Below are 13,579 nucleotides of genomic sequence, written 5' to 3'. Positions count from 1 at the left end.
AATTAATGCAAAAAAATCCATAATTTTTATTAAAAAATACATATATCACAATAAAAATAAAAATAAATTATTAATTCTCCCGGGTCGCGAATGGCCAACCCCCGCGAGTCGCTAATTTAGGCGGGTTAGCCCATTTAGGCCCATCTTTTGTTGGGTTAAAATTTTTTCAACCCAACCCACTTAAATTATGTAACAGACCGGGCCGATCTAAAGAAACGTAACTCAAATTAACGGCTCTATATGTATGTACAGCAGGCAGAGGAGTCCAATAATTCCTTATAAGAGAAATGGGAAGGCCCATATATATATTATCTTGACCCGACTGTTACCGTCATAACTGTAAATCTGGGTTTCCCTTTCCCTCTCTTTCGTCAATTCTCCAAAACTTAGCCCTAGTCGTTTCTCCTTAGCTGTCATTGAATTCATTTTTTCCCCTCTTTCTTGATTTGATCGTGCAGTATTCAGGGGGCAGAAGCTAAGGAGAACGAGTGTTGAATTCATTGTTTCAACTTGTGGGTCGGTATGCTTCCTTTTTTTTTTTATCCTGTCATTTTCATTTCTGATATGAATGTTGAATGCCGCTCGTTGGTTCAAGATGGCTGCTTTTTTTATTTTTTTTAAATGGGAAATGAGAAAATCAGCACTGAATTGGGGGGGTTAATCTGAAAGCGCTGGGATTTTTTTGGGTATTTAGAATTTTATCTATCTGGTTTGGTTGACACTTGATAGATACAGATTTTGTGGGAATAATAGAATTTATTGCGTGAGTTTTAAATTGATTTGACGTTTAGATTTTGAGTGTCCGCTTTTCCAAATTCTTAATGTATGTACTAAAGACTGTTTGAGATGTACTAGAAAGAATTTAAACCAGTCCGAGTTAACTGTTGTTTTACATTCTAATTACCCTGCGGCAGGACTTGTCAAAATATGTCCAAATAATTCGTAATCACCGTACAATTTTACGTGGTGCAATAATGTGGAAGTAATGCCAAGATCTTTGGCCGAGGGTTCTTTCTAACTCTTCAAATATTAAATTCTCGCTGTAATTTTCTGAGGAGATCTTATCGCTGATGTGTTATAAAACATAGGCTTATTGGATTGGAATGACGAATTCTTTGAACGAAATATTTCTAACCCAATTCTGAAGCTTTCGTTTCTTGATCTCAAACGTATAAACGCGTGCTTTGTGGGTCCATGGTATCATGCAGCTAAAGAGTGTGTTTTAGGGAAACACCATCTTGCATTTCGATTGACTTTTATTGAAGTTCTCTTTTAAACTCACGAACTTCAGGAGATTCAGCACTTCCTTGAAATTGGAGACAGATTCCAAGGTCTTTTTTTTTTTGGTCAACTGTTATTCATTACCTCACTCATCGAAATTTCAAGCAGGCTCTTTCAGTTTATAAAAGTTTACGCTAGCTGCAAAAAATAGTCATTTTCTATGTTAAAGGTAGTTTCTTTGTTCGGTTGTAAAGTTGACAGGTTCGTGTTATTCCGTTGGACATTTATGCCTACTGGATTCAATCTGTGAATGCCGTTTTTACTCTATGGAGAACTTTTTCCTCCGCATCTCGCTCAACCAGGGAAAATGTTTTTTAATTTTTTGTTCGTCTGTGACTGTGGTTTGTATGTCTGCGAGTAGTTTACATATTGTACCTATTTGTTATGTGTTTTTATGGGACATGTGTTGGTAGATTTTCGTACCAAATCATAGTGAAGTAAGCAGAAAATCTATAATTGAGAGCATTGCTCCATAGCGCTGACTGTTATATTTTTTTTGCAGAACTAATGTTTCTATGTGATCACTTGTTTTTATCCAAATCATCTTTATCACCATCATAAGCATAGGGAGGCCACATTGTAGGAAATTTAAACCGAGTTTATGCCGTAAATGTGTTAAATTCAAGAAATAATATGTGGGATTCGTATCCTAAAATGTTTTTTGAGCTTGCAGACGGCTTTTTTCTTTCTTTCTTTTTTTCTGGAATATCTTCAGTTAACATTTTCTGGAATATCTATGAATAGCATTTGATGCACACGGCATTCAGAATTCCGTACCCATGCATTCGGTGCTTATTTGATGTTACAGCTTTCAGTTTACATGCATATGAGGGATTAAGACACAGACAGGAAAGAGTATTGGTGTGAGAAAGTGATTGGAGATTTTTGGGTGTAATCAATTATGTGTATAATGAGTATTGGTGTGAGAAAGTGATTGGAGATTTTTGGGTGTAATCAATTATGTGTATAATGTATTTGGGAAATGCTTAGGCAAGGAATTATTCATTGTTATGAACATTGTCAAACTACAAAGTTATTCTTTTTTGTGTAATATTGACTGTTTATGAACTTTCTTTTACAGAGGTATTCTAGATTTGTATTAAATTATTTGCTCTTAACGGTTGCTTGGTATTGCAGGTGCCTTTATATCTCAGATTTTTTGGGGAATAAATGGGAATCTGGAATAGTTTACTTGAAGGCTGAAGCTGTGGCTGCCAGTAAAGCTGCTATTTTGGAGTGGAGTACTGAGCAATTGGCTCATTGTGGTCTTACATATGCAACTATTTTGTTGTACTTTTTTCATCTCGTTTGCGTGTTAGTGCTGGACCGCTGCATGTACTATATCTGCCTGACGAGCTTTATCTGATGGTCTTTATAGACGCACATATTGCTCTCAAGTGACATCCATCATCCTACTTCTTGAACTGTGTGCAGTCTGATATTGAACGGTGTTAAAATATCTACAGGAATCTTTCTCTTGTTAGCAAGTACTCAAAATATGGTTTTGTAGCTAAGAATTTTAAAGGGTGAAGAGATGGCCTTTTATACCGAGGAAGAACAGACTGAAGATTACCTTTTCAAGATTGTTTTGATTGGTGATTCAGCTGTTGGGAAATCAAACTTGCTTGCTAGATTTGCTAGGGATGAGTTTTATGCTAATTCAAAATCTACCATTGGAGTGGAATTTCAGACTCAGAAGATGATAATCAATGGGAAGGAAGTTAAAGCACAGATATGGGACACGGCTGGTCAGGAGCGATTTAGGGCCGTTACATCTGCCTATTATAGAGGTGCAGTCGGAGCGCTTCTGGTCTATGACATTAGCAGACGCCAGACCTTCGAAAGCATTGGCAGATGGCTTAATGAACTTCACAGTAAGCAATGCGGCCTTTAGGACTTCGTTTTCGTATTTGTTATGTGATTTGGTATTGTTTAGATATATGCTTTATTAATATGCGTACTTATTGTTATAATCTTTTAACAGCTCATTCGGACATGAACGTGGTGACTATATTAGTGGGCAATAAATCTGATCTTAAAGATGCCCGTGAGGTGAAAACTGCTGAAGGCAAGTCCTTGGCTGAGGCGCAGGGTCTGTTCTTCATAGAAACATCAGCTCTAGACTCATCCAATGTAGTTTCTGCCTTTCAGATGGTTGTAAAAGAGATCTATAACATTTTAAGTAGGAAAGTAATTCAATCTCAAGAACTCAAACATAAAGAAAGTGGCCGGATAGGAAATGGGAAAACAGTAGTTATACAGGCCGATGGGGATCGAGAAGCAGATGGACAAATTAAAAAGGGTTGGTGTTGTTCATCATGATTCATTCTGCAAGGAACACGATGGCTCTTTTCTCATATTCTTAAGATGTAACTCTACTTGTTTTTATTGTTGAAGCTGTCACCCCGAGTTTACTTTTGTAACTTTGGTATCAGGGCCAGAAAAGGGGAAAAAATCTGTGCTGCCCTGGAAATTGTAAATGACTTGAATTGGTTAAATTTTCTTGGTAATGCAACTGCGAGTGGGTATTTCGTTCATGTATTCCACACTTCCGTTTTATAGTTGTTAAATAATATTCTGTGTTTCGCTTCGAGTTGGGAACTTGGGCCACTTTAGTTTCTGCCATCTGACCCAATTGCCTTTGGGCCTTTTGGTTGAGTCTTATATTTTCCACTGATAACTGTAACATTGAGAAATATTAGAATACTAAAAATATTGCCTCAGCAGACCGCCATTTCTGAAAACCCTTCTCCTCTAAAACCCCCAAACCCCATTTGCCATTCAAACATATGATTTCAATATTACCACAGTGCAGAGTCTTTTTAAAAGAGAGGTAAATAGTGTCATTAATTCATATATGCTGAAGATATCGAAAATGAAATCACTTCTTACTCTCAGCCCATCTTTCTGCAAGCCTCCGGCGGCCATTATTACCTCGCTTTTTCCCCTTCGTTTCCACTCGGAACAACCTGCTTTTCATCGAAAGATTCAAACTTTGCGGAATCCCATTTCTCTTCCCACGCATTTTGTGGTAAATTCTCTTGCAAATTATTCAAAACCCGCAAATTGTGGTCAAAGTCGAGACTTTTGCTCCGAAGGAAGGGCCCCTGGAGAGATTCATGTGATCGTGGGACCCATGTTTGCTGGAAAAACTACCACTCTTCTTAAAAGAATGAAGTCCGAAAGCAGTAATGGCAGGTTGACAATTTTTAGTTTTAATTCGTTTTGTAGTTGATCGGACTTAGGTCACGCACGTTTGTTGCGTGTTGTTCTTGAGTTTTACTTGTTGATATATGTTTTGCGTATACATTAATTTTCTGTGGATTTGTTCATGATATTTGTCTATGGTTCTTGTCTGCATATCTTGGGGTCCGCTTCAAGATTTGGGCAATGGAGTTTACATCCCATTACTGCTGTATAGTAGGATACATGCGATAGAGTTTTTATCACAGGATAAGATGATGTGGGGAACAATCTCGTGAACATGTCTTGAAAGGTTGAGCATTTGCTGCACCCCTGAAATTTCCCCTGATGTTGGATATCACCGTTTCAATAATGTCGAAGCTTTTTCTGATTTGGCTTAGGATTTCCGATTTCTGATTGCTCGATCAAGATTTTGGGTTGCAATTTCCATGAAAGAAAAAAGTTTGAGACCCCAAGCGAATAAATTGCCCTAGCAAACCTCGAGAAGTTATCAATAAATAATAAAATCTGCTTCTTGATGGCACCTCACTCTAGTATGATGTTTTAATCTATTACCTTTTCTATGCGTGGATTAAAGGTGTTGGACTCCTCCATAAGTAGAGTAGCGGCCCTCGTCGTTGATGCACATGCACCCCGAAAAAGAAAATTCATGCTTAGCTATTGGAAATAGCAGACTTCGTGCCATAAATTTTGCCTGATATTTGTCGTTGCTTATTCGAACTTGTGGTGATTTTGCAGAAACGTAGCAATAATAAAATCAAACACGGATACTAGGTATGGGCTAGATTCTATTGTGACCCATGATGGAGAAAAGTTGCCATGCCTGCCATTAGCTGATCTATCATCATTCAGAGAAAAGCTAGGTGCCGAAGCGTATGAAAAGGCATTACTCTCTTCTCTCTGATTCTTAGTATATGTGAACATATTGCGTTAAGTTGAACACGTATAACGGTTGAATCATTTAATATTTACTCCGAATTTTAGGTAATTTTTTTCATCATATGCTCTAATAGTTTTTCAATGATACATCAGCTGGAGGTGATTGGCATTGATGAAGCTCAATTTTTTGAAGATCTATACGATTTCTGCAGCAAAGCTGCTGACCGTGATGGGAAGACAGTAATAGTTGCTGGATTGGATGGCGACTATCTGAGGTAAGCTTCATTTTTCATGTCCTCTTATGATCTTATCCTAGTTTAACTTCTGATATTTGTCTCAATTTTCATGTTTTTGGGGTTTTGGCAGAAGGAGCTTTGGCCAAGTTCTCGATATAATTCCCATTGCTGACTCTGTTACAAAGCTTACTGCCCGTTGTGAGGTATGTGGTAAACGTGCGGTATTTACTCTGAGGAAGACAGACGAGACTAAAACCAAACTTATTGCTGGGGCTGAAGTGTATATGCCTGTGTGTCGCAACCACTACGCGAGCGGACAAGTCGCCAAAGAAGCCACAAGGGCGGTTCTTGAGTCCCAAAACGCACAGTTCACTTCAGTTATCTAAGGGCCTGCCCCTGATTTTTATGTTGGAATCTGGGATCTTACATTTATTTCTGAATCGACAATCAAGGTTGTTTTTGCAATACAAGGTGTTATCATTCAGTCAAAATCTTGGTGTTGTAATGTATAAATGCTTCAATATTATCGAAGTATTGATATATTATATATTAGTAACAGTACAAGATTTACAAGTGAAAATTCTCTAAACAAGAAAACTAAACTTGTGATCTCTAGGATCTTTTCCTTCTAAAACGAAAAAAATAATCATCTCCAAGCAGATGATGTTGACATAGCTCTGTTCTTCCACCCGAGATACAGAGCGCCATGCGCATCTGCGACTCCATAATTCGCGCTATAATCTTTCAACATCTCCCTAACAGCATCGTTGACTGATGAACTCAGTGGAATTGGGGAAAAACCGGCCATCATAAGTCTCTGACTCCACTTACCAAAAGGCTCGTGCCTTTCGACCCGATCAGCACCTTCACAAGCTAGTATATTGACTACGTCCCTTGCCACACAGTTTTCCTCGGCTCTGATCCGTTGACGACCATCCTGTGCATGTGCTGCATCAATGGACTCAAACATGGCCGTATAATAATCTAAGGTTTCACGAAAACGTTGCAAGAACGCTGAAGTGTTTGTGTTGGATTCTTGTTCGACTATGGTGACAACCTTTGGTGACAAGCTCTTCACAAGTCTAAGTAGGCGGTCTCTATGATTTGCTGTGCTCACACTCTCATCTGGCATGTGGTGTAGTATGTAAGGGAAATTCACAGCCAAAGCTTCTCCAGGCCTAATGTTGAGATTTTGAAGATGGACTTCACATCCTGACATAGCAGCACCATGGAATTCAAATGGTACTCCACACGACTCTGCCAGTTTTGCTAGCTTCTGGCCAACAAGGTCAAGTCCTCCGCCACGAGCATGAGCTGACTGGGAGTCATCAACACCTGTGATGCGGATATATGGTGGCCTGCCTGGACGACGTGAAAGGGCCTGAATCATGGCCATCCACTGACTACCCTGAGCAATCTGAAAGTCAATTATGTGGATTCGGTTCTCATTTTCCATAGCTTGCTTGATCGCGACATTGGCAGACGTATAAGCGAACTTCCAGTATGGGCAGATTTGATAAAGCACAGTCATGTAAGACATTAATTCGGAGCTCGTAGGTTCTTCACACTTCAGCTTCTTGTATATTATGCTTCCAGAGGACAATAATCTTGCCCTGGTCCCTTCTAGCATGTATGCACCTAACCTTTGCAAAGGATCACCTGATACAGAAACCCTTTTCTCCAGTATGTCCATTAGAGCTTCGGCGGCTGATAAAGCAACACTTCGATCAGACAATGAGGCTGTATCAGTTTCTGACACCGTCTCAGCACAGGAAATGAGCAATTGTTTCAGGTCCATCTGGGGAGCCATTTCAAGAATTCTGTCATACTTTGTGAAAAAAGAAGGTTGTGAGGGAACACCATTGAAGGAGCCACTATCCTCGAAATCTGATTCGGGCCCCAACAGTTCGTTCCTCAAAACCCACAGAGCTTGCATCAGCTTGTTTTCGTCATCCACACCAGATGACCCACTAAAGGGTGATCCATAAGTATTCTCAGACGAGTAGTGCGGATCAGAAAAGTGCGAGTTCGATAATTGGGGAGAAAAAGGGCTCATACTGGAGGAGACACTAACAGTGGAAGGTGAATTGTAGATGGCAGCATAATTGGTTGCTGGTGTAGATTCGAGAGTGAAAAATTTTTCAGCATCAGCTTGAAATGAAACAACCGTGCCTTGGCTTCTGCTAGCACTCGAATCATTATTAGAAACTTGGTAGTTTGACAGGCAATACGGCTCGATCTGATGCACTGGCTGATGGTAAAACCCGTCAATGCTGGAGGGTGTTTTCATATCCCGGGAGGTTTGCATCTCAGGAGACAGGAAACGGTACTGTCGCCTCAATTAAGCAGATACAATGAATCTATATTATGACAAATACAGCTCCCGAAAGTTTCCACCTTTATGTCAGAACACGAAGAAAAACAAATCTGCAATGGAAAAAAAACATAGGATCAGAGGTTTTCAAGTTAAGACACCAAGAGGCAGGATTAAAAAATGATCGACTGTATGAAATCATAGCCTTCAAAAGAGAAAAGGCAACCACATAACTATTATATTCGCATACATAGGGATGGCTATTGTACCTCCCTCCGCCTGCAATATAAAATCTTTGACATGACTGTATGCCACGTCTGTCGAACTAAAAGTCAACCTATGTTCAGCACAACACCTTTGAACAAACAAGATCCTCCCATGGATAAATCAACGTAAATTGTTCATCAAATAAACTTACTAATTGCCTTGCACGGAAGTCAAAATCAGCAAAAACAAGAAAAATAATCAAATCAAACACATGGGCAAGTCGGAAGAAAAATCAGGCTTTGGTTGTCAATTAAAGCCCAAGCTCATAAAAAAACGTATTTAGCCCAAGAACCCATAAAGCCAGAACTCATAAATGAAGCAAAAACATAACGTAAAAATTGACAAAAACAAGCAGATCTTCAAAGCCAAGAACTTGACACAAAAATCACAACTTTACCCTCCTGAATCAAGCATTAATCACGCACCAATAAATGAAACCAATTAAAATTCAAGAAATCACGATATTGGGTAAGCTAATCTTACCTTCGATGGACTGAAATTTTGTGAATTTCCAGACAGAAACCGACTTAGAAAGAAAAGGGGAGACGGGGCTGAAGGAGCTTACAAAATGATTGGCGATAGGCAAGTAATTTCTTATATACAACATAGTGACTTCCGGTGGCTCAGTTAATTACCCTTCATTTAATAGTTTACTACGTAAATGCCACTGCGGAAACGTGTAGAAAGTATAGACCCCCACCCATGCATTTATACTCTTCTTCTACTCCTCCTTTTTCCACGCACTCTCTGTTCTCACGTCATTAAAAAAACAATTTATTTTTCTCCCACATACCACAATTTTCCCAATTTTTGGTGCATCTCTTGATGTGAAAAATAAAAATTGTTCGTCTCGAGTTAAAAATATGACTCGAGTTACAAAAATAGCATACATTTTATTTATATCTATTAATTTATTATATTTTATATCTTACGATATTATCATGACATCGCACGAGTCAAAATTAATTTAGGTCAAAATTGAATCTTGAATCCTTCTTCCAATTTTCTTAAATTTTATTTTATATGTAAATTTAGAATATTTGAATATGATAGAATAGTTGTCCTAAAAAAAGAATTTTGTTTGTCAAAATTATATGAGTTGTTACGACTATGTACGGAACACATGCGTACCACAAATAGCTTTTTTTCTTTTTTTGGTCATTTATGACATTGGGCTGTTTGGGCACAATAGTACTCGGTTGGAGAAACATGTTAATAATTTCGGCTTAGATTAATTATTATAAGTATCATTTTCAAAATAAATACATCATTATCTTTATGGATTGGTTGGATACTATGATATTCTGCCCTCATAGGAATCCCAAAACTAAGGGATTACAATATTCCCATCTTCATTTTGCAAGAACTTTAGCATGCAAAAAGATCGCTTTAATTATAAGGATTCACTCAATAAATTCACAAAGTGATTGGTAAATTTCATAATAACGTGACCATTGGATTGTGGTGGGAAACTTCTTACCAAGAAGTTCTCTAAATGTAGGGTAGAAAAAAACTCAAATTATCTCCCATACTTAACTAATCCAACTTTATGAGAGGAGGACTTATTCATTGAAAAAATATCAAATTGCAATAAAAAAAGCTCTATCATTTAATCATTTTGGAACCATGAAATTTCTTTGTTTTGGAATGTTATTAATTAATCGATAGATTATTCATCTATTATTTTAAAGAGTAAATTTTCAATTCGTTGAACATTAATTTAATTACATAAAAAAATCATTGTGTTTCATATATATTAAAAAAGAAAACAAAGTCATAGTACACATATCGTTATAAAAATATAAATAAGTGATATTTATTATTTTAATAATTAAATAACATTCAATATTGTATTTTCTTACCATGCCTAAAAAATATAAAGGTGAATGGATGCTCACACGGGTCTCACTACGAAATACATGATGAGCTAAATTTATCATATATGAGTGCTTGAGCAAATTTGATGCACAATATTTTCTCTAATTTCAAGCTTATTTGTTCTGCTTATGTTCATGAATATTTGATATGTCTCGTGTGAAACGATCTCACTTAATTATATTTGTCAGATAGGTCGACTCAATCACTATAAAAAGCAATGTTCTTGAAACAAATAATAATAATATCTTTCAGTTTGAGCTGATGAAGATACATCTCACGAAATTAATTATTGATAAATTTTTTGTTTTGGTTTTTTGTCTATAAGTCTATTTATTTATCTCTACTAATTTATCATGTAATTTCTTGAGACATTCCTTCTACTGTACCCAATGGGCCATGGAGATTATATATACTATCCCGGGCTTGGTTAAAGCTAAGCCATGGGGACGAGATGACGACATACACGTCTTAATGTGTTCTCACCCCACGTGTTTATTTTATTATTATTATTTTTAACGTAAAAATTTATGGTCATTAATTTTCGATCGATACCTGTTGGGTAAATTTTTAGATTAATACAATACCCTACAAATGTGTTTATTTTATCTAGAATCATGAACGAGTGAATAATATTGATATATTAATCGATTGCACATTTTTTTATCAAATGTTTAATTCGAAATCTACAAAAGATTCGAGTTATAAATGATTATATATAATATATTAGTTTAGTATCTTGTATCATATATATTTAATCATACTATCTTACGAGCGAGTCAGACAATATCTAAATATTAATAATTTATTGAATGAATTTGTCTTATAAAATTTGTTTAGTGTGATTTATTTGTCTGACATATTATACAACTATTTTTCTTAGCCCAAAGTTTATTTTTTTATGCACTAATATATAAATGATATTGGAGTAATTCCCTTATTCCGAAATTTATGTTAGATTTCGTGGGAATTTAGAAAGTGCTTAATAAGGTTGAAGCAATAATTACGATAAAGATTTTTTTTTTTGGAATTCATAATTACGATAAGGATGCGCATTATGGAGTAATATATTGTTATTAGTATTATTAAAATGGAGAATTGACACTTTAACCGGTGGAAACGGCACGAGGGGCCACAAAATAATGCTTTCCTTAGCTAAAGTTTTAGGTTGGAATAATGGGGAAATTCCTCGACTTTAAGAGCACTAAATAACTATAATAAATTAAACATAAACATTTTTATGAGATAATGATCTTATAAGTTAGGAGATCGATATCCAAATTGATTCAATCCATGAGAAATTTACTTTTTATGTCAATTAAAATATTAATTTTTACTATGAACCGTACTCACATACGAATCTCAAATGAGACATACTGTAAAGAGTCTAACATTTTTTTAAATCTTCATATTTATTAAAATCGAGTTCGATTTTAAATTTTATTCGTTCGATTTGAAACACCAGAAATAATTGGAATCCGAGCTTAATATTTGTGATATATTTTAGCAAATTTTTATATGATTACTCTGAGCAAATGGATTTCTCTAACTAGCTATCGAGTAGGTGTCCAATGAAATATAACTATGATTTTTTTTTTTATAGAATAAAATATGACTATGATTGAGAACAGTACTCAAGATAGCACAAAAAATTCGTGCGTGTGATTTTGAAAAATATCACGTTAGCAAGCCAAACATGCGCAATGCACCCCACATTTCTTCAAAATAAATAAATAAATAAAGGGTCGATTTCAGTGGTAAATAAAGTTATCATAATGACGTTTTCGATTTAAAATTCCCTTACGTCATACCTATAATGATCGGTTTGGTTTATGCTACGGTCGGAAATAATCTCGAGTGTATTTTACACAAAATGTTTATTAAACATTTGTTCAGAATAAAAAAAATACGGATGAAATCTTATTTTTATTTGATATATGAATATCTTGTACAAAAATATCGAGAACATATAATGACACATAAATTAATGAAATAAACAGTACTTTTTATTGTTTATTTTTAAATGATAATTAACTCATTGACTTGAGGACATTATCAGTGATATCCAAAAAAACTATCATATATTGTGCATACATGATACATAGTTTATTTTACCGGGTGATATGATAAAATAAAAATATGTGAATAACATAACTATTTTAACTCTAGTTATTATAAAACTTGAATCAAACACAAGTTTAATACTAAGGCACCGTTTGGTTTGAGTGATATGATAAATAATCCATAGATAAGTAATATAATGTAAATTAAAAATAAATAAGAAAAAATAGTTAATACATTATTTGATTTGATAGATAGATTATAAGTTATTTGGTTTAACTGATGTAAAATTATTAATTAATAAATAGATAAATAATATGACGAAAATAAGACGAAATTGATTGGGATAAGTTATACATAAATTAATAATACATCAAACCAAACAATGTCTTATATTTAATTCACTTGATAGATAATATTTTGTTGGCTTCTTTACGTTTGTGGAGTTCCTTTTTGTGCCTGCAGAAGGAATAAAGATCCAAAAGCCACATAGCATCGAACCTGGTGGGAATGAACTCTTTTTGTCCACTAATGCCCTTTTAATTTCAAGTTAATTAATCTAAATCAGTACTATTGTTTAATTTATATTCCCTCCGATATTCTACGGCCATGTTTGGTCGGACTTCGGTTAAATTACTTCTTACGTTTTCCTTCTTCTGAATAAGTATGATAGATTTGAAATTATGTTGTTCGGATAGAGTTAAATGCGAGGTAAAGTGACAAAAAAATAAAAACAAAAAAAACAAACGAGCGAGCGAGCGAGCTTCAACCATGAGTCAAATAATTATCTAGCATACGCAGGACATGATTTACGAAGAATATTTAATTAATCGGAATATCGGACTTGAAATACCAAATAAGGAAGAGCCTTAGTTTTATCTTTAACAATTGGCCAAAGATGTACAAAAACTCACGAGAGATTATTTCACGAATCAATTATATGAGATAGATTTTCGATTCGATTCGATCAATCTAAAAATATTACTTTTTCATTACATGTATAGATCTGGTTAACTCATCTCACGAATATAGTTTCATGATATATACCACATCACCCTAATACACTAAAGTGGAGCCAACATTTGAAAAGTACCCGGACTAGGTTGACAACCTTTCTCCGCCCGGAACCGACGACACCGATGAGAAATGGTGGAGAAATGAAAAGCTAACGAGTTGGGAGTTTGGAGATTAGATATGATTTTAGTGTCTCTTTGCCTTTTTTGACTCATACGTATTTTTTAGTTTACGTATTTGCCTGAGCTAATATCAAATTGGACCAAAAAGCTGGACATAACTTATATAATATTTTTTTCCACCGGATACTCTTAAAATGATCCAAAAAATACATAAGAATTATATAAAAACAACAACCATGATGCCTAACACGTAACTCGACCCCTGGTCTCACAATATATATTGTACCAAGTAGATAATTAATTCCCATTTACAGACCAAGTTGAAT

The 13,579-nt window shown here is 35.4% G+C and overlaps 3 protein-coding genes across 5 annotated transcripts; 2 read left to right on the top strand and 1 right to left on the bottom strand.

Moving 5' to 3' along the window:
• Positions 1-303: 303 nt before the first annotated feature.
• Positions 304-3,818, top strand: LOC140886798 (ras-related protein RABA5a-like). Of its 3 annotated transcripts, none has more exons than XM_073293652.1 (3): positions 304-516; positions 2,419-3,155; positions 3,266-3,818. In XM_073293652.1, the coding sequence occupies exons 2-3, from the start codon at positions 2,816-2,818 to the stop codon at positions 3,601-3,603; spliced, it is 678 nt and encodes a 225-aa protein (XP_073149753.1). In that variant the 5' UTR covers positions 304-516; positions 2,419-2,815; the 3' UTR covers positions 3,604-3,818. The 3 variants fall into 3 exon arrangements, with proteins under 3 accessions (XP_073149753.1, XP_073149752.1, XP_073149754.1); XM_073293651.1 differs by having other exon boundaries at positions 304-520; XM_073293653.1 differs by lacking the exon at positions 304-516 and adding an exon at positions 598-1,331.
• A 152-nt stretch (positions 3,819-3,970) lies between these two features.
• LOC140886797 (thymidine kinase a-like) lies at positions 3,971-6,127 on the top strand. The gene is made up of 4 exons (XM_073293650.1): positions 3,971-4,479; positions 5,224-5,368; positions 5,518-5,639; positions 5,731-6,127. Exons 1-4 carry the CDS (start codon positions 4,139-4,141, stop codon positions 5,984-5,986), a joined length of 864 nt encoding a protein of 287 aa, XP_073149751.1. The 5' UTR covers positions 3,971-4,138; the 3' UTR covers positions 5,987-6,127.
• LOC140886796 (scarecrow-like protein 13) lies at positions 6,124-8,799 on the bottom strand. Its single transcript, XM_073293648.1, has 2 exons — positions 8,665-8,799; positions 6,124-8,027 (listed from the first exon to the last, which is right to left on the bottom strand). Exon 2 carries the CDS (start codon positions 7,906-7,908, stop codon positions 6,247-6,249), a length of 1,662 nt encoding a protein of 553 aa, XP_073149749.1. The 5' UTR covers positions 7,909-8,027; positions 8,665-8,799; the 3' UTR covers positions 6,124-6,246.
• Between the last annotated feature and the right edge of the window lie 4,780 nt (positions 8,800-13,579).

This window comes from Henckelia pumila, chromosome 3 (genome assembly GCF_033568475.1).
Source record: "Henckelia pumila isolate YLH828 chromosome 3, ASM3356847v2, whole genome shotgun sequence".
Taxonomy (NCBI): Eukaryota; Viridiplantae; Streptophyta; class Magnoliopsida; order Lamiales; family Gesneriaceae; genus Henckelia; species Henckelia pumila.
The sequence above is the reverse complement of the archived record's forward strand: the minus strand, read 5'-3'. Positions and strand labels throughout refer to the sequence as shown.

Excerpts from the sequence above, each read along its gene's own strand:
- LOC140886798 (XM_073293652.1), top strand. The coding sequence starts at position 2,816 with ATGGCCTTTTATACCGAGGAAGAACAGACTGAAGATTACCTTTTCAAG. Across the intron at positions 3,156-3,265 it reads ATGGCTTAATGAACTTCACA|CTCATTCGGACATGAACGTG; the intron begins GTAAGCAATGCG and ends ATCTTTTAACAG.
- LOC140886797 (XM_073293650.1), top strand. The coding sequence starts at position 4,139 with ATGCTGAAGATATCGAAAATGAAATCACTTCTTACTCTCAGCCCATCT. Across the intron at positions 4,480-5,223 it reads TCCGAAAGCAGTAATGGCAG|AAACGTAGCAATAATAAAAT; the intron begins GTTGACAATTTT and ends GTGATTTTGCAG. Across the intron at positions 5,369-5,517 it reads GTGCCGAAGCGTATGAAAAG|CTGGAGGTGATTGGCATTGA; the intron begins GCATTACTCTCT and ends ATGATACATCAG.
- LOC140886796 (XM_073293648.1), bottom strand. The coding sequence starts at position 7,908 with ATGCAAACCTCCCGGGATATGAAAACACCCTCCAGCATTGACGGGTTT.